The 24,157-nt window shown below is 39.6% G+C and overlaps 1 protein-coding gene across 2 annotated transcripts; it reads left to right on the plus strand.

Moving 5' to 3' along the window:
• The first annotated feature begins 1,735 nt into the window (after positions 1-1,735).
• Positions 1,736-22,176, plus strand: LOC129768869 (probable serine/threonine-protein kinase DDB_G0267686). 2 transcript variants are annotated; one of them, XM_055770804.1, is made up of 7 exons: positions 1,736-2,425; positions 2,479-2,716; positions 2,809-3,304; positions 10,644-10,722; positions 10,783-12,158; positions 12,227-12,359; positions 21,286-22,176. In XM_055770804.1, the coding sequence occupies exons 1-7, from the start codon at positions 2,285-2,287 to the stop codon at positions 21,934-21,936; spliced, it is 3,114 nt and encodes a 1,037-aa protein (XP_055626779.1). In that variant the 5' UTR covers positions 1,736-2,284; the 3' UTR covers positions 21,937-22,176. The 2 variants fall into 2 exon arrangements, with proteins under 2 accessions (XP_055626779.1, XP_055626778.1); XM_055770803.1 differs by having other exon boundaries at positions 21,306-22,176.
• Positions 22,177-24,157: the final 1,981 nt, after the last annotated feature.

The following is a 24,157-nucleotide window of genomic DNA, read 5'->3' on the forward strand; positions in this document are numbered from 1 at the left end:
TCGGGTCTTATACAACGTTTTACTCGAGTTGACGAAAATGTTACATTGGACCTTTTCAAAAGTTACGCGAGAATTACTCACAGATAAAAAATAATCAAAAAGAATCATTTTCTTCTGAATTTGTAACAATTTGATGTTTTTTTTTTAAATTTAAACCTGTTTACCAGACTATTTTTTTAAACAAAATTGAGCACGCTGAAGGACAAAACTAAGAAGGGATAACTGTAACCGGTTCATTATTCAAAAAAGACCATGAATTACAGAAACATTTTGTTAACGGATTGCTGCTAGAGCTATTTATAAGCATATTTACAACGAGAAATAAATATGTTACACGAATAAGATTATTTTCGCAGTTTTTTCGTATAAAAGACTTGTTCTTACAAGGAATTTGGAATTTTTCAAAAAATTCGAGAGGGTTGTATCCGTAACACGACCGCTTAGGACGTAGGACTACGCAACCTTTTTTTTTGAAATTTTTTATTTATCATTTCGGGTATTATTTGCGAATACATTGAATTGCTGCAATTCAAGTGAAATATTCACTAGCGTTTACAGCTCGAGGGGAAACATAAAACACAAAACGAGCAGAATAAGTGATATTTGTTGTTTCGGGCACAGAAAGATTCTGAGAATTTTCCTCAGAGGAGATGCAATACCTATTCGCTAGCGACAGCTTACTTACTATGCAAGGGTGGAGTTTACTTTGCAAATATTCTCTTTTCGCTATCCCCCTTCGTTGTTTCTATTCTAGCGGCTGCATAAGTTTCTCGACTGACAGCTCTGTTCGGGAAAGCACGCAAAGGGGCAGAACAAATGTATGGGGAAATGGGAATGCTTCCAATTTTCATCAATTTGAACGATATACAGACTATGGGATTGTAATGTATAGCATATCAAACAAATCTTAGGGAATTCCGATTCGTGTGGTATGTAAATCGCCAGAATCTGTTCACGGCAAAAATAGTTAGTAACATTAATTTGATTTCATAAAAACGTGACCTGTTTTCTGATTTGGCACCCTCAATGAAAGACGAAGTTCTACGTCAAAAAAACAGTATTGCATAAACCAGGTGGGTGACGTCTTTAGAGAACCCCCATTGAACTGACAGGAGCCAACATATCGGGTATCCCACTGACATTTTCCCTTTGTTTTCATATGAATTGGGTATCCCACTGACAGTTCTGCTTGAGATTTTGCTAACGATCCTAGCATCAATCATAGCACCCGGCTGGCATAAACTAAAGGTGGCCGTACACTGTTTGCCCGGAGGTCAAATATTTGATATATTTTGACAGATAAAGTTTGATTTGATATTTGTACAAACACTATTTTGTTTGCCACTCTTGAATATTCAACAGTGTTAAACAATGTCAAACACCGAACATGGATATAATCGACTGAAATATTCAAGGTAACCTAACCATGTACCGACAGGTTCGAAGAACAGACTAGTATTCGAGGCATCCAAAAATTGAATATTTGCTTGTTGTGTTTTGTGTAGCATATATTTGATCAGTACACGTCGACCAAATTTTATCTGTCAAAAAGAGTCAAATATTTGGCTTCGGTCAAACAGTGTATGAGCACCATATTAATGAAAGGAACTGATTTACATACCTGGGTTTGTGTCTATGTACGTTGTCCACAAATGTCATCCGTGTGAATGTGTGTGTGCGGCATGTTGCTCTCTGAATTTGACGTTTAGTAGTCCGAAGCAATAATGCAAAAAAAAAAACAAAACTCGATGGGAACGCGTCTCATCAAACAATTTGTCTGATATTTGTTGATATTCTGTGTTGTTCTCCGAAATCGCCTGTAAATTGCACAGAATAGTGTCCGGCTTGTGGGAAATGTGAGTGGTTGCAATGAAAATGTGTTTCATTTGTGGAATAGCAAAGTATCGCTTATAAAAGGCAAAAATAAAAACGGCGCCTGAATAATGGTTTTAAGTTGGCGGATGGGTGGATAGTTTTATTAAGAACTGGTCAATACCAATTTTGTGAGCAGAATATTTCCGAAGAATCAAAAATATACCAACATTCATTATTGTGTAAAGTTGGATTGATAAAGCATTTGTGAGTAAATAAACAAACTATTTGGAATTGTGGCCTGGCACGAATTAGCGCCATCAAAGGAAGTTTCGGTATAAATCTGCTTCAATGCGTTGGTGGGAAAACTATGGAGATAGCACAGAACAGTATGGTTTGTGAAGTGCTTGACCGATGCAATTCAGTTGTTCATTTCTGTTAGAAAAATAAGATATTGCTTCGGAGTATTATCATGGCTGGGTATAAATGTGTAAATTTTGTTGATTTGTGTCGGCTTTGTGCCAGTAGCGGAGGGGGCAAAACCGGCATATTTTCCGAAGAAGGAAAACGAAAAAATATCCATTCGCGAATAACCGACTGTTTACGGATAAAGGTAAGATTGGGCTATCCTGGAAATGCTTCATTCACGATTCAATGTTCTTCAAGGTTCACGAAAAGGATCGCTTACCAAAAAGTGTATGCGCGAAATGTCTCAAGCAGCTTGAAACTCACGTAGAGTTTCGGGACTCGGTGGTGAAAGCACAGGGTATGCTCGAGAGTTGCCTCAATTCAACCAAGCTACGTAACGGTGGCATGGTATATATAAAGGATGACACGGTAAAAGAGTCGTCTGCAACGGCCACTATCGTCCCTACTTCATTGAAAAAGACAACAGAGACATCATGTAAGATTCAAGATAAGATCATGATGTCAAGATAATTCAAGATAATAATCACCACCAAGTTTAATGCAATTTATGTTCTCTGTTTTATATAGCCGCCGTAACTACCACTCTCCCCACAATTCAAACCCAGGCTATGCCAACGCAAGCACCACAAGTAAAGTTAGTTCCAGCTATTGCGAACACCGTTCAACAATCAACGAGTTCCGTTTCGACCGCGCCAACCATGGCACCTATTATTATCAACAGTTTTCCAAAGGGATTTGCCCATGCGTCTGGAAACGTAGTCTCAGCAGGGAACGCCATCCCAACGGCTACAATCATGGCATCGAATTCGGATTTCCTGAGCAGCATCATTCAGGCGGTCGGAATTCAATCGAACGATACGCAGCAGGAGCCGAGCCACAGCCAGAATCAGCAGCCGGCGGCTCAACAGACGCAAAGCCAGAGCCAGCAACAGCAGCAAATGGCGCAATATACCATTACGCTGGATGGACAAACGATCAAAGCAAATCAAATTCATTACAAAATTCAGGACACCAATCAAACGTTCGTTTCGGCTGGAGCGAGCAATGAAGCAGAACAGCAGACGTATGTAGAACACAATTTTGTTAACATTTTGGATTTTTTCTTGCATAATTCTTATTGACCAGTTCCTAAACGACCAATATCAAGGTTTATATGTAGCGTAATTATGCTGTCAAAGATAGCGGGATCACTGTTAATGCAGTCTTCGTTTGGTAGCTGGACGAGTAAGGAAGCTTAGTGATCGAGATTCGCTTGCTAACTGAACCAGCATCTAAAACGTCAAAAAAATTCGAGGGGAACTGAATATATATATTCGCGTTAACCCTTTCAGGACCATAAGATGTCCAAGACTAAATATGTCAATACAACACAATATTTTAGCTATTGTGTGTGTAAAGTAAGAGAATATCACCAGAAAAACATAGCAAGGTGTATAGGTTTCCTATTATTTCATGGGAAATATTTTTTCCTATGGACCATAAAAATAAATACACGAAGAGTTAGGTTTATTATATCGGTATTTTATGTATTGCTTTGCAACACAAAAAACATAATAAAAATGATCAGAAAAGTATAATAAATAGTTAGTTATGGTATTCTACGAAACAATTTCGTTCATTTGTGAAGCACAAGTCGACATTGCACATAACACATTTAATATGTGGTCGGTGTTAAGTCAGACCGGACCATGTTTGAAAGTTCTATTTTTTATTCGTTCAGAAACACATTTGCTGCCTTGGACATACGTTTTATTTTGACCTTCAGTAAAAAAAATCGATTCAATAATAATGGAACAATCGATAACGATTTTTGTAGAAGGGAAAAATATTTCCCTTGAGCGTGAAAGGGTTAATCGTGAAATTGGATAAACAAAAGGTTTCCACTGGAGGTTTTACATTGATTAGGATAATGGGCTTGATATATAATTTGGGGAAATTTATTGTTCTCTTTTCTCAATGTTTTTGACACGGAAAAAATGTCTATTTTTATTGCATCATAAATAATATTTGGATGCCCTTCACAGTGAAACTTCAAAATGAATGACGCTTTTAACTTGGGCTATAGCCTAGATAACTGGATGGTTTGATGAAAATATTTTCAAAAAGGCCAGGTTCAGATAGCTTTTCATCAACACGAATGCACAGTCAGAAGTGCAATGAAGTACTTCAGAATCATTTACTGCTGTTTTTGCATCAAAAACAATGTGATAATTGGGTCATTTGACATCAATTCACAAAATCCGTAAGGACATGGTTGAAAAAATAGGCGCTTCAGATTCTGGAATGGTCAGTGTGTTTACCAAATCAAAACCCTGTCAAGAACTTATGAGGAGTGATTGTAAGAATAGTAGACGTAGCTTACAAGTAGTATGAGTTATTTGAAGAGCTCAAATGAGCAGTATCCTTAGCGTAGAACGAGAAATACACTACAACATGGCGCAACCTGGTCGAAAACACCCCGAATGGTTTTTTTTAAATCGTTTATTTTTACAGGCTCAGTTACATAAGTTTAAAGGAGCCGAATTAACCCCAAATTCTTGTAATTCTTGTAAAACTGACGTAAATTTTGTAAATTTTATAAATTTTATAACAAAATTTTGTAAAGGAGTAGGAGTCTTCCATCTGTTTCTTAAGTTTTTTTTTAATGTTTCGCGCCTGAACACAACAATAAAGATCAAATGGACAGTCATATAATCGAAGATAGTTATTTTGTTCTACACTATAAAGGGTGTGTCACATCAAATTGCATCACGGAAAAAACGCTGTAGAAATTCGCCCAGTAGACCGATCCTTTTGGAAATTTTAGACAGTAAAATAAAAACTATTAAACAACTTTTGGCATTTTCTTTATATTCATACTTCGAGCACCTTCCTCTTTACCCCGTCCATAAGGTTCTGTACAACGTCAGGTTGTAGTTTTTTTTGAACAGAAATCCATTTTCTCTTGAAGTTCGCCTCCGATTTGACAACTTTTGGGTTCTTCCGGAGGGCCTGCTTCATAATCGCCCAATACTTCTCTATTGGGCGAAGCTCCGGCGCGTTGGGCGGGTTCATTTCCTTTGGCACGAAGGTGACCCCGTTGGCTTCGTACCACTTCAACACGTCCTTTGAATAGTGGCACGAAGCGAGATCCGGTCAGAAGATGGTCGGGCCCTCGTGCTGCTTCAATAGTGGTAGTAAGCGCTTCTGTAGGCACTCCTTAAGGTAAACCTGCCCGTTTACCGTGCCGGTCATCACGAAGGGGGCGCTCCGCTTTCCGCAAGAGCAGATCGCTTGCCACACCATGTACTTTTTGGCAAACTTGGATAGTTTCTGCTTGCGAATCTCCTCCGGAACGCTGAATTTGTCCTCTGCGGAGAAGAACAACAGGCCCGGCAGCTGACGAAAGTCCGCTTTGACGTAGGTTTCGTCGTCCATTACCAGGCAATGCGGCTTCGTCAGCATTTCGGTGTACAGCTTCCGGGCTCGCGTCTTCCCCACCATGTTTTGCCTTTCGTCGCGGTTAGGAGCCTTCTGAACCTTGTATGTACGCAGGCCCTCCCGCTGCTTGGTCCGCTGGACGAATGAACTTGACAAATTCAGCTTATTGGCGACATCCCGGACCGAATTTCTCGGATCACGTCTAAACTGCTTTACTACGCGCTTGTGATCTTTTTCACTGACGGAGCATCCATTTTTGCCGTTCTTCACCTACCGGTCGATGGTTAGGTTCTCGAAGTATCGTTTTAGTACTCTGCTGACAGTGGATTGGACGATTCTCAGCATCTTACCGATGTCCCGATGTGACAACTCCGGATTCTCGAAATGAGTGCGCAGGATTAATTCACGACGCTCTTTTTCGTTCGACGACATTTTTCCAAATTTACGAAAAATTGACAGTGAAACATGGCCAACGTGATCTATACACTCTTATCTGATTATAAGCGAAAGCTGAAGATATAATTCCTTAAAAATAAATTTCTACAGCGTTTTTTCCGTGATGCAATTTGATGTGACACACCCTTTATCCTTCAACCGACTTGTTACATATTAGGTTGGGGAAAAATTTGATTATTTTCTCGTTGACTGGCTTTAGTGATCAATATCTCGCGTAATATCGATCATACAATTCCAAGTTTAGGCACGTTGTGAAGATGGCATTTCACACTAAAAACTAGAAGTGGGTTATATTTTTGATATAACCGCTAAGTGGATGTAGGACTAACGTTGACTTAGCAATAAATAAGTAACAAGCATATAAATCTTAGACATTTCATCTTTCGAATAAAGTGATTACTTCGTTTAGCAGGAAACTAATTATTACCGTTCCAATGGGGAATCGATTCCTCCTCGGAAATACTCAGCGCAAATAGTACCCACTCTCCAAGCCCCGACAATTGGAATAATCGTTGATTCGGAGTAGGATTATTAACACTTTAGAAGGAATGGATTCCTCCTCGGAGTCACACAGTAAAAATAAGACCCCCTTCCCAGCAATTCCAACTTCCCAATAACGACGATCGATTGCAGCATTCGTAAACAAATATTGATATGTAATATAATATCCACTACACCATACCACATCGAGTTCTTCACTATCAAATCCATACTCAATGGCACCAATCGGTATCGAATTATCATCGATACCTTCGTTTTCGCTAAATACTTCTTTCAGTTCGGCCTGCAAAAACTTTTCTGAACTCTAATCCAACAAATTTGGTGTCCCTGACCGTTGATTCTATGCTAAGGTACTAAGATGATAATAACGAAAGCGGAAGCGCGGCTGTTTGAGCACGCCCTCCTCGGATACGACGGACCAGCTGGATGTCCTTGGGCATGATGTGACGCGTTTGGCGTGGCTTAGCACACATATTGGTATCTTCGAACAGGCTGACTAAATATACCTCGCTTGCCTCCTGCAGTGCCATAACGACGGAAAACTTTGGAGGCGCAAGTCGGTTTTGAAGTCCTAGGCAATTCCACGAACCAAACGTTGCAAAGGTAGCTTGCGGGTCAGCAATTCGACTTCTGATAGCGACGAATTTCACACAAAGAGACGGTTCCCGGTCGATAGCGATGTGGCTTCTTCACACCTCCTGCGGCAGGTGCGCTTTTCCGAGCTGCTTTCGTGGTGCTTTACGATTTAGATTTACGAGCTGTCTGCTTGCTCCAAATGAAAATAGTTCTCACGGTACGAGAGTAGAGGTAGATATGAACGAATGTAAAGGAAGCATCATGTTTTATAGAGAGTTTTTTTTAGCGTTAATAGCTCCTAAACAACTGAACGAAATGATAAACACTTCATTCGAAAGATAAGATATCTACGCGTTATATACTTGGTACTATTTGATCCAAAAGCCTTAAAATTGCTTTCAAAACAGGCTATTGAAATCACCAATTGGTATATAAGCATTGGTATATAAGAAATCACCAATTGGTATATAAGCATAATGTCGTTGTGGTGAAGCTAATCTCGTTTATCATAAAAGCGCTGATGAACTGTGTCACCAAGGCCTGGAGAGTGAGTGATGCTAGGTGACCAAGAGAATATCAGCATCGAAAAACAGTTCCGCTTGAGACATCGGAGCAGCCGCCACACACACACTCACATACACACACACATACACGCACGGAACTCTTTTCGTTTGGTTGCCATCCAGCATCAACAAGATTCCGGAAAGATGTCATCGTTGCATTCGGTTTTGTGATTTTTCATTCAAGTGCAATTAGCAGGAAAGCTTACGAAGATTATTCTTCCCCATCAGCAGAATATGTTTGAAAATGTTTCGTATCGCAAAAATCATATTATTTTCAATCGATTATTGCTCAGTCGTTGAAAGTTTCAAACTCAGAGAGCTCATTCGCCTCTAGTTTGCCTTCCACACCTTCTCTCGATTCAATCACAGACAAAAAAATATACTTAAGCGATATTCTGGTGGTGAAACGCATTCCTTTTTCGTGAGGACACCGACTGGACAACATCGTTGCTGAACGAGCTGGACGGCCAGAATCGATTGATTCATTATCTGGCCTGACCTGAAACGCATTCAGTTTGTTTCGAGCTGTGAGAGAGCGCAGAAAAGCCGATCCATCAGGAGGAGAAGAGAAGGCGACCAAGAGACCGATGTTTCAAGTGGAACCGTTTTTCGATGCTGAACGAAAAACGGTTCCACTTGAAACATCGGATCAGCCGCCTCACACAGATACACGCGCGGAACTGTTTTTGTTTGGTTGCCATCCAGCATCGAGAAGATTCTGGAAAGATATCATCGTTGCTGAAAAATAATCTGCCAGCTCCCCTTGGAATTGAAAATAGCATTCAAGCGAAAGAGTTTATTTTAATGTTTTCTATCCATATAATACTGCGACAAAATACATTTGGCTTTGTGATTTTTCAATTAAGTGCGATCAACGTAAGACCACGTCTTTCGGCAATTTATTAGAGGTGCAATGAATCTTAAGAAGGAATTCCCGCTCTACGCGTACTGGCAAACGATGTTTACTCAACAATTTCTCGAACGAGAAATGGGTGTTGTGAGAATGGATGAGCGAACGCAAAAATTATGTAGACTGATTTTAAGCAACATATATTTTGTCTATTGGAAATGGAATACAAATCATATCACAATACTAGCAATGTATTATGTATTATACAACTTTTGTGTGATTGCTTCTTTTGCTGAATATTGTGCCTCCAACGTAACGCTCTCGTTTTCGAAGACGAAGTTTATTCATTTATTCAGAATTGATTGCAGATGCAACAAAAAAAGGGTCACTAAATCAACGATAGTCCTACGTCACCCTTGCGGTTATACCACAGGTATAACCCACTTCCTGTTTTTCTAACTGACTATAACATAACGTTTCCGGCTGACAATCATCAACAACTTTAAGTTGCATGACAGTGAATTGTATGAGTGCAACGATTTATTACTACAAAATCAATGGAGTTGATTTGCATATACGATGAAACGGGTTATCAGTATCAATAGTTGCGAAACCATATCTATATAACTGCATCTTTTTGAGTGAAAAGAGTTATTCTTTTGCTATAGTGACATTGTACGAGAGTTTGATTATTATTCTTTCGAATTATAAATCGCGCTTATTCCTGACAGCAGTACAAAACAGCTTCATGCTGTAATTTTATTTGCAGGCATTATTTCATCATCATTTCATACATTTCATGATTACTTACAAATTCAGTGCGAAAATATGTGATAAGACCAAACAAAATAGCAAATATGATTATAAAATATAATAAATTACGATTTGATTATATATCCTGTTGTTTTTATCAGCATGACAAGCATAGGGCGTGCATATGTATTAGTGATTTGTTGGGCAGGCGAAAGAGATCGCTGCATAGGATTTATATGGATCGACAAGATTGAGCTTTGTTTAAATAATTATTCTAGCAAAATAGTTATAGAAATTACGCGCTACACTATATTATTAACATGCGAATATATGTCTCTTTACATAAAATTTTGTACTTTTAGCGTCACAGCCATATACACGGAGTAGAATAGAAATTTCTGTTATGGCTTGACCTATATCAATGGAAGCAGATTGACTTCTGACACATGAAGAATGTGGGCCCTCAATTATATTGTATAAACTACTGAGTATGAAATGAGTCTTAGAAGTTTGACTGCGGAAGCAGATTGATTATTCGAAAAGTTTCACAGGAATAATGCAAATTGCACATTGCGATTGTATAGCCGGATTGTGTGAAGTGTGTCCCATTTAGGCTTCGTGCTTTTGGCATTAAAATGCTGATCTCGTGAAGAAGTAAACTATGATGAATATTCGTGTGCAGATATTCTTAATCGGTGGTTAGTTTCGCCAAAAAAGCAGATGATTATGTTGAAATTAAGAACATATTCAGCCATAAAGATCAACCAACCCTCAGATATGATTTCCGTGTATCTGAATGCTCTGCGGAGAAGTGAAATATGATTATAAGAAAATTGATCGGAAACGAAGAAAATCCATCAAATACAAGGAAGCATTCGAACGTGAGCTCGAGCCTCGGTGTCTTGAATCTAGGTCCGAACATGCTGATAATCCTTTCCTGTTATTTTTTCGATTCAAATCTAGTGGGAAAGTCGTTCAATGAACATCCCGAAAAAGGTAGTAAGTTAAGCAATATGCGTCACACAAAAACTCTTATTCGGTAAATAGCTTGCCTAATTGTTTCACAAAGTTCTACGTTAGTTCTACGAAATATTTCGCGCTAATAGAAAGATCGCAACTATATTTAAATCATCTACAAGAACGTCGATTGATAATGAATCCGCTTCTGCTGCATAGAAGTTACGAATATAAACAAATGATGTTTACCCAACAAATGCTCTGCATACATGTGTAGCAAGAGCCCTATTGCTAAATTAACTTTTTATTTGTTTTCAAATTTTCAGACAATATCAACAGATGGATGAATTTCTCAAAATGAAAACTCCGACCAAAGCAAATAAGAGAGAATCTTCAGACCAAATGGTATAGGCTGAGTCCCATATTTCTTCCATCCAGTTTGATTAGTTTATTTTATCTTTGCAGCCTGATGCTTCGTCACCTAAAAAGCCTAAGATTAGCGTTTTAATAAAGTCACCACAACCAACACAGTCGTCGTTGGTCCAAACGACTCCGACAAAAACTGCAATACTGACAACTTCTTCACCAATTATTTCCGGTAGTCCAATTTCAATCACTCCCGTATCATCAACAACCAGCATTGGAAGTTTAACATCAGGCAATGCCGTTCCATTGATGACCAGTACCCCGATCAGTCATTCCGTGACAACCACACCAGTGAAATCTGCCACCATTCCAATGCTGGACGCAAAAATGATGCAAGCTAACAAATGCATGGTTCCAATTATGCTTAAAACGGAAAGCGGTGGGGAACAGATTGCACTGGCGCCGATAGCAAACGTTGGCGATATGAATAAAAGCGTGGTCCCCAATATCCAGTATGTACAGATGAAACTGCAACCGGGACCCGATGGAATGTTTCGACTAGCTCCGGCTCAAATGCCGCCAGCACTTACGCTTACACCACAAGGTCTTCAGCAGTTCGGCATTCAACCGTTACAAACGGTTCAAACGCAACAGACCCAACAGCAACAGCTCCAAATTCAACCTCAGCAAAATCAAATACAGACCCAGCTTGCAATGCCCAGTGTGCAGGTTCCTCTTGCCAATTATCTCAGTCTAGTCGAAAAATCTTCTCAAGTGCACGCGGCGATCGAAGCACACAACTCGCAGCCGAGTATAGTGATCTCACAACCTGAACATCAACAACCTCAACCACAACCACAACCCCAACAACAGCAACCACAACAGCAGCAACAACAAACCCAACAGCTGCAAATTATTCAGAGGCCACCGGTTCAAACCCAGCCGGCAAAACCACAAGTGTCGTCAACGCAGCAACAGCAAACTCAACTCAAAGTCCAAAAAGTGAATCCTCCTGTACAAACACAACACAGCTCGTTGCCCACCGTAATCCATCGGAAAGAATCAGATTCGGAGGATCAGTTAAACAGTTCCACTGAGTCTGCTGGAGGATCTCTAACGGCACAATCTCTGGCGGCCACCCAACAGATGAAAGCCATATCGGCGATGTCCGTGAAACAGGAATCGGTCGATCACGGAAGCAGCACGACGACTAGCGGCGCTGGTGCTGGAGTTAGTTTCACCGCCTGTGACGTTTGCTCTAAATCGTTCAAACGGAAGGAACATTTGATGCAGCACCTTAAATCACACGTTGGCCTGCGGCCGTTCAAATGTAGCGAGTCTGGATGTAACAAGTCGTTCAGTCGGAAAGAGCACCTCATGAGACATGTAGTCTCACACACCGGGAAGAAGTTGTTCTCTTGTCCCGTGTGCCGGAAGTATTTCTCTCGGAAGGATAATTTGAACAAGCATAAGAAGTGAGTTTATATGCGAATGATTATGAATAATACATGGCGGAAACAATTAAACATCGTTTTTTTTTCAGAACTCATCAGGAGAATGGCAGTTCGGCACCATTCCATTGTTCGATATGCAATAAGGGCTTCTATATTAAGGGACAGTTTTTGAAACACAAACAGATGCACGATTCAATGACTGCCGATTCTCAACCGCAGAAGGTAAAGTTTATATGTTTCAATTTTCATCAAAATCAGATAATAGACACATTTTTATAAGAAACAATAACAATCTTCGTACTCCCTCCTAAGTCCAATCATTATGCTTCTCAGTTCGCATAGTTTTTTTTGTAGCCGCTAACACCGTGCACTTTTGAGCTATAGCGGTTTTTGATGTTCCGGATGTACTGAAAGGCTCTCAGTTATTAGAATATGATGAATACCCCATTACAGTAGCCGTTCGATAACTGGGTCCACTTTGACTGGATTGCTCTTCAACAGGACTGCAGTCCATCTATATTTCAGTAATTAGGCGTCATACTTAATGTGAAGTTTTGCTTTTGAGCATTGAAATCGACAAATGACAAAACATGAGTATTTTTGATTCGAATGAAAGTTTGTTTGGAGTTAATTTCCCTTTGAGAAGATCCTCTTATCTTCCGTCGCTAATAATATTTTGTTTATATCGAGTACCGTTACCTATTGTTCATAGAAACTCCGTATATATTCGTAAAAAAGTTCACTAGACATTGAACTTCGTTTACAGAAAAATGTTGAATAAAGTATTCAGTATGATTCCTTGCTTTGGTGGCTGAGAGCAGACAAACGACTGCAAAGGGTTAATATGTTTGTCGTGTTATACCGTCATGCTCATTAAATTTTATTAATTTGTTTATAATTCACAACAATTTTTCCAAATACATTATTATGGTGAAAATATATGTTCAGAAGTTATGTTAAAAACATTGGAAGACATGTGTGTTGTTAATTTACGAGTGGACTGTATTTTTCTCGCTAACATTATCTTTTAGTTTATACCACAGAATCGCACATCGAAAGAAAAACACTTTCTTTTCTGGATTCTAACTATATTTCACTAAAATTACATTTGAATTTTTGATTTGTAAAATATCGACTATACGCGTCAAAAGCACCCTCGCCTCGTGCAGCTACAGTTTTCTCGCTTTCAAGATGGTACACTGATACACTGATAGAAATTACCAAGGTACCTCGACTTGCATGAACCAATAACAATAACTTCAACTGCTTATATAGGGTTGGGGAAAAAGAAATGTCGTATTTCTGATCGAAATTTTACGCTTTATTTAACATACCTAAAATGATCCAATTTTAGTCAAATATGCGCCGTTTTGTTCGCAAACTTGTTGCCATTTAGAAGGCAACTTCATTATCCCCCCTTATAAAACCTTATTTGCAAAAAACTCAGACAGCCAGTTTTCGCAAGCCTCTTTTGAAGCCAACTTAGTATCACCAAGAGCGTTTTGCATGGACCGGAAGAGATGATAATCACTTGGAGCCAGGTCCGGACTATACGGTGGGTGCAATAGGACATCCCATCCGAGCTCCCGTAGATTCTGGGGGTCATCAAAGATGTGTGAGGCCAAGCGTTGTTCTGGTGGAAAACAACACCATTCCTATTGATCATTTCTGGCCGCTTCTGGTCAATCGTCTGCTTCAAACGGTCAAGTTGCTCACAGTAGAGAACCGAGTTGAGGGTCTGGCCATAGTTGAGCAGCTCATAGTGGATGATTCCCTTCCAATTACACCCAACACACAGCAAAACCTTCCTGGTCGTCAATCCGGGCAATTTGGGCCATCTCACCGCGCTTCGATCACGACTTTTTTCGCTTTAGGTTGTCGTACGTGATCCACTTTTCATCACCAGTCACCATCTTCTTCAAAAATGGGTCGATTTTGTTCCGTTCCAGCAGTGCATCGCAGGCGTTGATTCGGTCTAAATGATTTTTTTGCGTCAACACGTGGGGCACCCATACATCCAGCTTTTTTTGGAATCCAATCTTCTGCAAATGGTTCCAAACGGTTTTATGGTATATACCCAGTTCCTGGCCAACGGAGCGAGTGCTCACATGCCGGTCTACTTGGATGATTTCAACGATTTTATTGGTTTCCACGACAATTGGCCTACCAGTACGGGGTGTATCTTCGACAGCCACTACACCAGAACGAAATAGATCAAACCAACGCTGTGCTGTGCGAATCGTTAAAGTCGCCCTGATTCTACGCGGCGTGTGAGGTGAGATGACAATTGTCACATCACCATCACGCAACTCTCCTCACTCTATTCCTACAGTCGTATCGGATGCCGTGAGAGGTTCATTTTATGAATGTGAGAGGATGAACATCAAGTGACAAGGCGTTCATTCTGCTGGTTGCCAAGTCTGATCAGAGATGCCACATTCGCACATATGTTCACGAATTAGCAGACATTTAACTTTTGTCACAACCTTTTATTCCTGCTGCAGGCTGTTTAAAATAGTGACAAAACATTATTGGTTCCAAATGATAAACGAAACTGGCCAGTTTTGCAGACACTAGTACATATTTACAGATATTTCAGATTTTCGCATAAATTGGAGAAAAAAACATCTGGCATCCTAGAATTTTATTTAATTCGCTCAGAGAGGTCAGATATTTGTTTTGCTACAGTCAGTGCATTTTCGTTGTGTATCGGGATATTCTGTCGAATTTGCAGCCATTTGATTGGGATTTAGTTTGCTCAACTAGCAGAGTGAAACAGATGATTGTATCCTTTCGTTTTTTTTGTCGTGGTTGCTGCTGCTCTCTGCGCTCTGTGTTCAATTGTTGCTCTGGCTCCAGCTCCGGCGTTTATCAGGGCTTCTGGAATGGATATGTAGTTCGGTGATGACTCGGTGCTAGATAGATGAAACGCAAGATCTATGTAATAGATGTATTGTAGAATAAATAAATTGGTTTCATGTAATGGAAATATTTTCGGAGTGCTTATTCGTCCGATCGAAGGATAACAGATTCTCTACCGCTTCCACAATAAATTCAAACTGCTTGCAAATCGTCACAAGCCCTGTGAAAATTGATGATAAATTGAATCAAATGATACATACAATACCATAATAATCAATTGTTTACGACCAAAACGACACTTACTATTTCTCTTTCATTTTTCATTTGTTTTTGTGCGCTGTCGACACCTCAAGACATATCGACGATTGTCACTTAGAAATCCCAGTTCATGTGACAATCGTCACGATGATTTGGGAGCGGGAATATGGTGAGAGTTCATTGAAGTGAGATTTCTCACGGCATACGCCTGGGGGAATCGCGTGACATACGTGACCACCCAGCAAATATTAAATCGTATAACTTTGCACATGATAAGTTACATATAATTTCGTATCAAATCACAATAGCATAAAATATGAATCAAAATATCGATCATATGTATCTAAAATCACATAAAATGCAAAAACACGATTTTTCATGTCATCGATGGATTGAGTGGTAACATTGTCGTATCAAATCGCATATCAGTCCAAAAAGCATCGCATATCGTTATATACGGCTTTATATGCGTACAAAATATGGCATATACGTATATCGCCTCCACTTTTGTGTGTATATGCAAGTTATCTGCATCATATATCATACAAATGTGTCTTGGTTGTATGTATATCGCCTCTAATTATAGCTATTCATACGACTTAATGTTTGTTGGGAATTGTCGTCTCACCTCATACGCCACGCAGAATCAGGCCGACTGTCAAAACGACACTTGTAGCACAGATTGTCGTCTTTAAATAGCCGTATAGCGATAAGTACAACACAAGATATGTTTAAGTGTTGCCATATATTGACAATATACGGCATTTCATTTTCCCCAACCCAATATTATAGAGGCTTTAAACTTGAGAGTTCATTCGCCTCTAGTATATGTAATGACGATATTCTCAAGTGCCTCGGTTTTGATTTTTTTTTTTTTTTTTTTTATCTGTATTATAGTGACTTTCAACTCATTTGGCTGGTTCGTCACTTTTTACTTCCATTTTTTGGAAGAATGTCGGGAGTGAGAGTTGAACTCGTGACCTTTAGCGTGAGAGGCATGGATGTTACCACTACGCCAGATCGCCTCCTGCCTCGGTTTTGAAGTCCGTGTTAGGGAAACACATTCCGGTCTGCACAAGAACAAGCGAGTACAAAAGTGGGCGCAGCTGGCATGCATTTGCAATATCAATGTCTCCAGACTCCTTGGTTTTGAAGTTTGCTCCTTTTAGTCGGTACAATTTGAGGAACACAGCCCGGGCCAATCAAATTATGAGAGTTGCTACGAGAGCAAAAAGGACCAGGTGGACTTCTCTACTTGGCCATTCAAGAAAGGATTATATATAAGATGTGATGCATTTTATCTTAATGTGACAGGATTATGCACACACTTCGACGAAATAGAGATATTGTTATCCAACGAAAAACCGTAATTACTAATAGCTAATTCGTTTTTGTTCAGTTTCAACCCCAGTGCCAAACTAACTGCTGTCAAAACGTTTTTTTATTCACTCAGTTTCAACCTAGTTTCGCACTAGGTTCAACTCGAAAACTATTGGGTTCGCACTGAGATGTTTCACGGTTTCGCACTCGGGATCACCAAGACAACTGAACTGCCAAGTCCCGAGTATCATTTTGGAAAATCTGTAAATAAAGACTATGAAAATGAAAAAAATAGCTGCTTTTGCTTGCGTATTATTGAATCGGAATCCAATTAGGATTATGATTTTGAAGAATATATTCTCGTAGATGGCATTAAGCTTCGTGTGCTTTCATTAAGAGGCGAAAATGATTATGAATTATCAGGTGGAATAAACATGCTTTTTAAATAAAAATTATGAATGAAAATTTACTTTCATGTATTGAACATGCATTCTATGTGATGAAATAAGAGGTTTTTTCGAAATTTAAAAAAAAAATTGAACGATAACTGTGTCCGAAGATGATTTTATATTATGATGGTAAGCGTTTGTGGAACAAACAGGAAATATATAGAAAAGTGGTTAAGTAAGTGACAGAACTACATGTATTAGGTAATCAAACAACATGCAGTAGAAATTTTCATTCAAATTTCAATAACTTTACATTGCACTCGGACCTGCTGATCTGATAGAGAGTAATTTACCTCACAAGCACGAATATCGCCCCAGCAGACGTCGACACTGTATTTTTGTCATCGCAAATATAAACTCAGACTATATAACGCACACCGACACACTGCCTTATTCGTGAACCCGAAAAGTTTTTTTTTTATTGCAGAGTCAGGTTGGAAATAACCCAGGTTCAAAAACGAATTCGCTACTAATTGAACTTGGATATAACCACTATTGATAGAAAATTTGCAGTAGATATAAATCAACGTAAAAAACGAAAACAATGAAAACCGAACATTTACGATTTTCTTTAACAAGATTCCTGAAGTAATTTAAAAAAATAAGTTTGAAAAATATAATATTAAAACCGGTTTTGGTATCTACCCTGTTCCCTTTTTTTTTGAAACAGCAGAGATGTCCCTGCATCACGTTCTGACGTCTTCTAAGAAAAAAAACATAGAATCGGCTCTCTCCGACTGAGAAGTCGCTTCGCCTCGACTGTATTTTTGTATAGCATATTTGTATAGCCCAGAGGTTTTCAAATTGTGCTCCGCAAAGTTATAGCATGTGCTCTTACTTGAGGAACCCACTTTGTAAAAAAAACTCTCTATATTAATTTCACTGTACATATAGGGCCTGATCACGAACATCACTGTCACAAACGCTTTCACGTCACTTACACTTCACTTATTCTTTTTGTGTCTATCATCATTGTCACGGACAGTTGCGTTTAAAAATAAACTCCGTGAAGCGAAAGAGTTCATTCCCATTTATAAGAGACATGTCAGTTGCATAACTTCGGGCGTTTGAACGTTATGTAGGTAAAATTAATAAGTGTATGATTTAATTGAACGTATGTTTTAGAATGACAAGTTTGCGATTATACCTCGATGATTCGGTATTTCAATGCCAACTATTCGGACTTTTTCCATGAATCATTTGCTTGGAGCGTTAGTTTGCTGAATCAAACGTTGGTTCAAAGATGAGGAGGAATACTTGGTTGCCCTTGAATAATGTAGTTGTTGAACATATGGGAATGTAATGTTATTTCCTCGTTCTATAAATTACTCTAGAAATATAGCATGACTATCATGAGTTTAATAATCGATATCTCGCATACACTTGTTCTCAGCTCTGTCTTACTCGTTTGAATAGTGAGAAGTATTTAGTATAGATCAACGTTAAAATATTTTTTTAACAACCGTTTCTACAATTTTGATGAATAATATTATCTTCTATATCTCAGAATAAACCCGAATTTATCCATCTCATGATCAGTATAATCTGAGCTACTCCCACCCCCTACTCTGAAGTTTAATCCTCTTATCCTTCCCATTCTCGTGTAATTTGATATGCGGGACATGAGGTTTGATATAATTATTTAAACAGAAACTGGTCAGTAGCGTCGGTCAGAAGCATAATTTTCATATGAAACATCTGATGAGTTTCAAGGAATTTGCCAAAAGCAGAAAATGATTCAGATTTTCTTTAGACGGATATCAAAATTCTGGGAAAAGAACTAGAGAATAATTGAAAAATTATTAATTTAAAAGCTTTGCAATAATATATCCATTTTTTCTTTATTTGAAACTCAAATATTCTTTCATTCAAAGTATGTCTTCAAAATAATATCGTTGAAAATATCTATAACGTAAAAACAAAAGATCAATGGCCTTAAAGGGTATGTCACATCAAATTGCATCACGGAAAAAACGCTGTAGAAGATCGCCCAGTAGACCGATCCTTTTGAAAATTTTAGACAGTAAAATAAAAACTATTAAACAACTTTTGGCATTTTCTTTTTATTCATACTTCGAGCCCAAGCCCGTATGCTCGCACCTTCCTCTTTACCCCGTCCATAAGGTTCTGTACAACGTCAGGTTGTAGTTTTTTTTTAACAGAAATCCATTTTCTCTTGAAGTCCGCCTCCGATTTGACAACTTTTGGGTTCTTCCGAAGGGCCTGCTTCATAATCGCCCAATATTTCTCTATTGGGCGAAGTTCCGGCGCGTTGGGCGGGTTCATTTCCTTTGGCACGTTGGCCTCGTATCACTCCAACACGTCCTTTGAATAGTGGCACGAAGCGAGATCCGGCCAGAAGATGGTCGGGCCCTCGTGCTGCTTCAATAGTGGTAGTAAGCGCTTCTGTAGGCACTCCTTAAGGTAAACCTGCCCGTTTACCGTGCCGGTCATCACGAAGGGGGCGCTCCGCTTTCCGCAAGAGCAGATCGCTTGCCACACCATGTAATTTTTGGCAAACTTGGATAGTTTCTGCTTGCGAATCTTCTCCGGAACGCTGAATTTGTCCTCTGCGGAGAAGAACAACAGGCCCGGCAGCTGACGAAAGTCCGCTTTGACGTAGGTTTCGTCGTCCATTACCAGGCAATGCGGCTTCGTCAGCATTTCGGTGTACAGCTTCCGGGCTCGCGTCTTCCCCACCATGTTTTGCCTTTCGTCGCGATTAGGAGCCTTCCGAACCTTGTATTTACGCAGGCCCTCCCGCTGCTTGGTCCGCTGGACGAATGAACTTGACAAATTCAGCTTATTGGCGACATCCCGGACCGAACTTCTCGGATCACGTCTAAACTGCTTAACTACGCGCTTGTGATCTTTTTCACTGACGGAGCATCCATTTTTGCCGTTCTTCACCTTCCGGTCGATGGTTAGGTTCTCGAAGTATCGTGTTAGTACTCTGCTGACCGTGGATTGGACGATTCCCAGCATCTTACCGATGTCTCGATGTGACAACTCCGGATTCTCGAAATGAATGCACAGGATTAATTCACGACGCTCTTTTTCGTTCGACGACATTTTTCCAAATTTACGAAAAATTGACAGTGAAGCATGGCCAACGTGATCTATACACTTTTATCCGATTATAAGCGAAAGCTGAAGATATAATTCCTAAAAATTAAATTTCTACAGCGTTTTTTCCGTGATGCAATTTGATGTGACACACCCTTTATTCGATGTAACTATCGTCCTAATTCGGGTCTTGTCCACCAATTGCGAATGTTTGAATTACAAAAATCAGTTCTGCAATGTTGGAAAAACATAACAGTTGTTATTTTATATTCAAAATATCAACAAATCAATAATATACATAATCAATCTTAATGATCGTTTTGGGCCAGTGGCCTCCATTGCCATTTTATGGGGTGCCAACTCTCTGTGAGTTTAATCCATAAAATAGAAACAGAAAATTTCTATTCATTTAGGATAATCGAAATTAGACCTTTCGCCAAGTTTCAATTGGTCTACGGGAGCTACATTTTTAGTTCTCAATTACATCCCATAGCGCAATTATCGAATCCGAATAATCAAATTTACGTCCCATGGATACATCAGGATTTCGTTCTAAAAATGCCACCAAGTGGGTAAATTGCTGTTTGTTTATCTTTTCTTTCTCAAAAAGCCAGACAAGATTCAAAATGTTAGCAAAGAAGCTAAATAAATCCGAAATTAAACTTACTCCATTCCGCGTGACTAGCTTTCACCATCTAAAACACAAGTGACAAATATACTTGTTTTTCCTCGTGACGTGACAGTATCGTGATATTCATAATAACACCGAATTCATCAAAATTGTCACGACGGATGAACTCTTCCGGATTCTACACACACGGTGGCAGCCGTAATAACGTTGTACACAATTCACTTCATTTTCACCGTGAAGTGATGTTCGTGATCAGGCCTATACATAGTGATAGATTTTGTTCACTTTGGGTCAGATTCCGTACAACTGCGACGTGTAATAGACATAGAGCTGTTCCCTGTTGGGTAACGCCAATGCAAACGGGATTTGATTTAATAATTAAAAAACGTAAATGGCTCATTAAATTATTCAAGTGGAACTAACGAGCAGTAGTTTGTTCAAGGGAGTTTTTGATCCACGGGTATCTTTCTATTATATCTTTGAACTCCATTGAACAAGCTCCTCAGTCGTAAATATTTTCTTTATATTCATCAGTTATGTGTTGTACTATAACTATCTGTAGTTATCTACTTTATATTTCAGGACCTCAAGAAAATTCCCGTTAAAGTTAACGTCGAGCCTTCGCATACACCTCGGTCACAGCCTCAACCTCAACAGCAACAGCCGCAGCAGCAACCACGTCAACAGCAACAACAGCTACAACCGCCACAGCAGCAGCAACAAATGCAACAGCAGCAGCAGCAGCAGCAGCAGCAGCAGCAGCAGCAGCAGCAGCAACAACAACAACAACAACAACAACAACAACAACAACAACAACAACAACAACAACAACAGCCTCAACAACAGCATGTCCAACAAGCCCAGCTATCCATTCAACATCAGCCTCAGCAGCCGCAGCAACAACAACAACAACAGCAAACTCATCCGCAGCTGCAAACGGCCACCCTTCAGCCCCAGCAGATCTTTACGATACCTGCCCAGATACAGAACAACGGTAAACAACAAATCATTCACCAGCTGCAGATTGCAATGCCAAATAGCATTGGCACCGCTCAGCAGAGTCAGCAGAGCACGGTTCAAACAATCTCGGGAGCCAGTTTGGCTGGGCTTGGTGGAGCTGCGAAGGCGGCCATCATCAAATCGGCCGATGGGAATACGGCAACGGTTTACACGATACCATCGAGTTTCATCTTCGATGGGACCCAATTTTTGAGCGCCCCTCGGGAACTGATGGGGAATATAAAAATCGAACAGATTACCTAGGAGCGGAAGGTACTCTGGGTCAACTAGCCAGTGTCATTCCAGTGAGTAGCGGTAACGAGTGAGAGAAGAATCAAAATAATGTAGATTTTGAATTGATGCCATTACTTATGTTGCCATAGGTTTTACGATGAGTTTTGAGAGTGAAGTGGGCTTGAAACAAATCGTTTGTAACCGGTTTAGCGTCACACAATTTTTTAACGGTTTTATCAATGGTATATTCACAGACGGAATATGACGTAGGCCATTTTCCTCGTTGAACGAAACGAAACGTTGCGAGTGGTGGTAGCCGCGTCACGTCAAATGATTTTCGGTTACTTTTTGCCATTTTGCATATGCTACGAACATCAGACATTCATTTCTACAAATCATGATGGATTTGTATATTGAAATGAAGCCGCTAGAATTGCATTATCGATCAATTTACATTATTTAAAGTTTCATCGATATTCGGGTCAACGAGAATCCATTCTCACTGAACGCAGTGGACTGTTATGCATTATCGAAAACAAATCAGCATTATTCTGATCTGGAATAGTGCTCATCGTTTAGGTCGTTTGCGTTCACAAAATCGTTGTGTTTGGTTATAATTTGCGCTGGGTACTTCCAATAACGACTCAACTCTAATAAGGTTTGCGACGGGGTTCAGCATGGAATCGTTAGCTATGGAAAGGTTTGCACTGAAATTCTAGTTTGGAAGTCTAGAAGTCTGGGAGTGATATTTGTTATTTAAAAGCCATGAAACATGTTTTACAGGCTCAAAATTCGCTTTGAAAAACAAACTATTGAGCTTGAGCTTGAGCTTGGGTAGACTCTACACTTCGTAGTTGCTCTCCGTGATTAACCTGAACCAGTAAAATTGCATAAAGAACACACTGAATGATGCTTGGGAGTAGCATTCTCATTGTGCAAGTTTTGTTAATTCGAACTTTGAATAGTGGGAAGGGAAGGAATATTAGTATGATAATCGCCGCCTGAAGGTCAGAAGGGTCGCCTCTATAGAGTGGTTCCCTAGCGATCATCATGGGAGGGATAGCTGTTAGTGGGCAGAGTTAAGATTCAGGATTCACTGAGGTAAGTGATGTGATTATATAAACGTGAACTATTGAACTCTCGACGAAACAAAAATCTGAAAATCTCATTTGCTAACAAAAAAAAATCTCAACAAGCGGCACAGATTATCTTTGGGTATCCTGAGAAGGAAAACCTGTAAAATTAATTGGACCGGCTATATTTTCTAGTATTCATCGCACTTTTTTTTAGAAATGCTAACGCGTCGACGAAGAGTTAGCAGTGGGAAACCTGACAAGGTAATCGAGGGAACTCATCTAAAGACAATCGACCCGGCGAAATGTTCCGTTATTTTTTGGTAAACCTGATAAGGTCACTGAGAAAACTAATCGTACTCTGTATCGTATTTCAATCGCGATGATTGAGAGTAATCCTTGGGAAACCTGAGAAGGTCACCGAGAAAACTCCCCTAGAAACAATCATCCCAGTGATATATTCCGTTCCGCTATTATAGAAATCTCATAACGACATCGGAGAGTTATTTCTAGGAAACCTGAGAAGGAATGTCGTCGCTGCCAGCCAAAACACTGTGCTCGCCCTCAGTCAATCCCGATTCTACTTTGCCTTAGAATGCATTTTCAGAATATGTACAAAAGAAGCACAGCATTTCTGCACTGACTAGTGGAGGAGAAATATAGAATTACACATACAACGTCGGTTGAGGAGTGTTTGTGTTCGATTGAATCGCATGTGTGCATTGTTGATTTCATACGATGTCAAAGATAATGGTGGAACATATATAAAATCACCTGTGGTGGCAGTGAGGATCTAGAAAAAGAGACACATACTGGCAAATTTCGTATTTTATTCTAACGAAAACAAGAATGAATCATATATCAATCATCTTCAGTTGATTCGAAAACGAGAGCATGACGCTTGGGGTGCAAGGTTTTGAACGTTAATACCTCTTTGCCGGCTAGACGGAGTGGTGTCACTTCATTCGAAAGATAAAATGTCCAAGAGTTATATGATTGTTCACTATTGACCCGAAAACATGTTTCAATAGCTTCAATATTACTTTAAAAACAGGCAATTGAAATCATACAAATCTGGATATAAACGAATGCCTGCTCGAAAATACACTCAGTTATGATTGCGCAGCG

Source organism: Toxorhynchites rutilus, chromosome 2 (genome assembly GCF_029784135.1).
Source record: "Toxorhynchites rutilus septentrionalis strain SRP chromosome 2, ASM2978413v1, whole genome shotgun sequence".
Taxonomy (NCBI): domain Eukaryota; kingdom Metazoa; phylum Arthropoda; class Insecta; order Diptera; family Culicidae; genus Toxorhynchites; species Toxorhynchites rutilus.

Excerpts from the sequence above, each read along its gene's own strand:
- LOC129768869 (XM_055770803.1), top strand. The coding sequence starts at position 2,285 with ATGGCTGGGTATAAATGTGTAAATTTTGTTGATTTGTGTCGGCTTTGT. Across the intron at positions 2,426-2,478 it reads CCGACTGTTTACGGATAAAG|GTTCACGAAAAGGATCGCTT; the intron begins GTAAGATTGGGC and ends ATGTTCTTCAAG. Across the intron at positions 10,723-10,782 it reads GAGAATCTTCAGACCAAATG|CCTGATGCTTCGTCACCTAA; the intron begins GTATAGGCTGAG and ends TTATCTTTGCAG.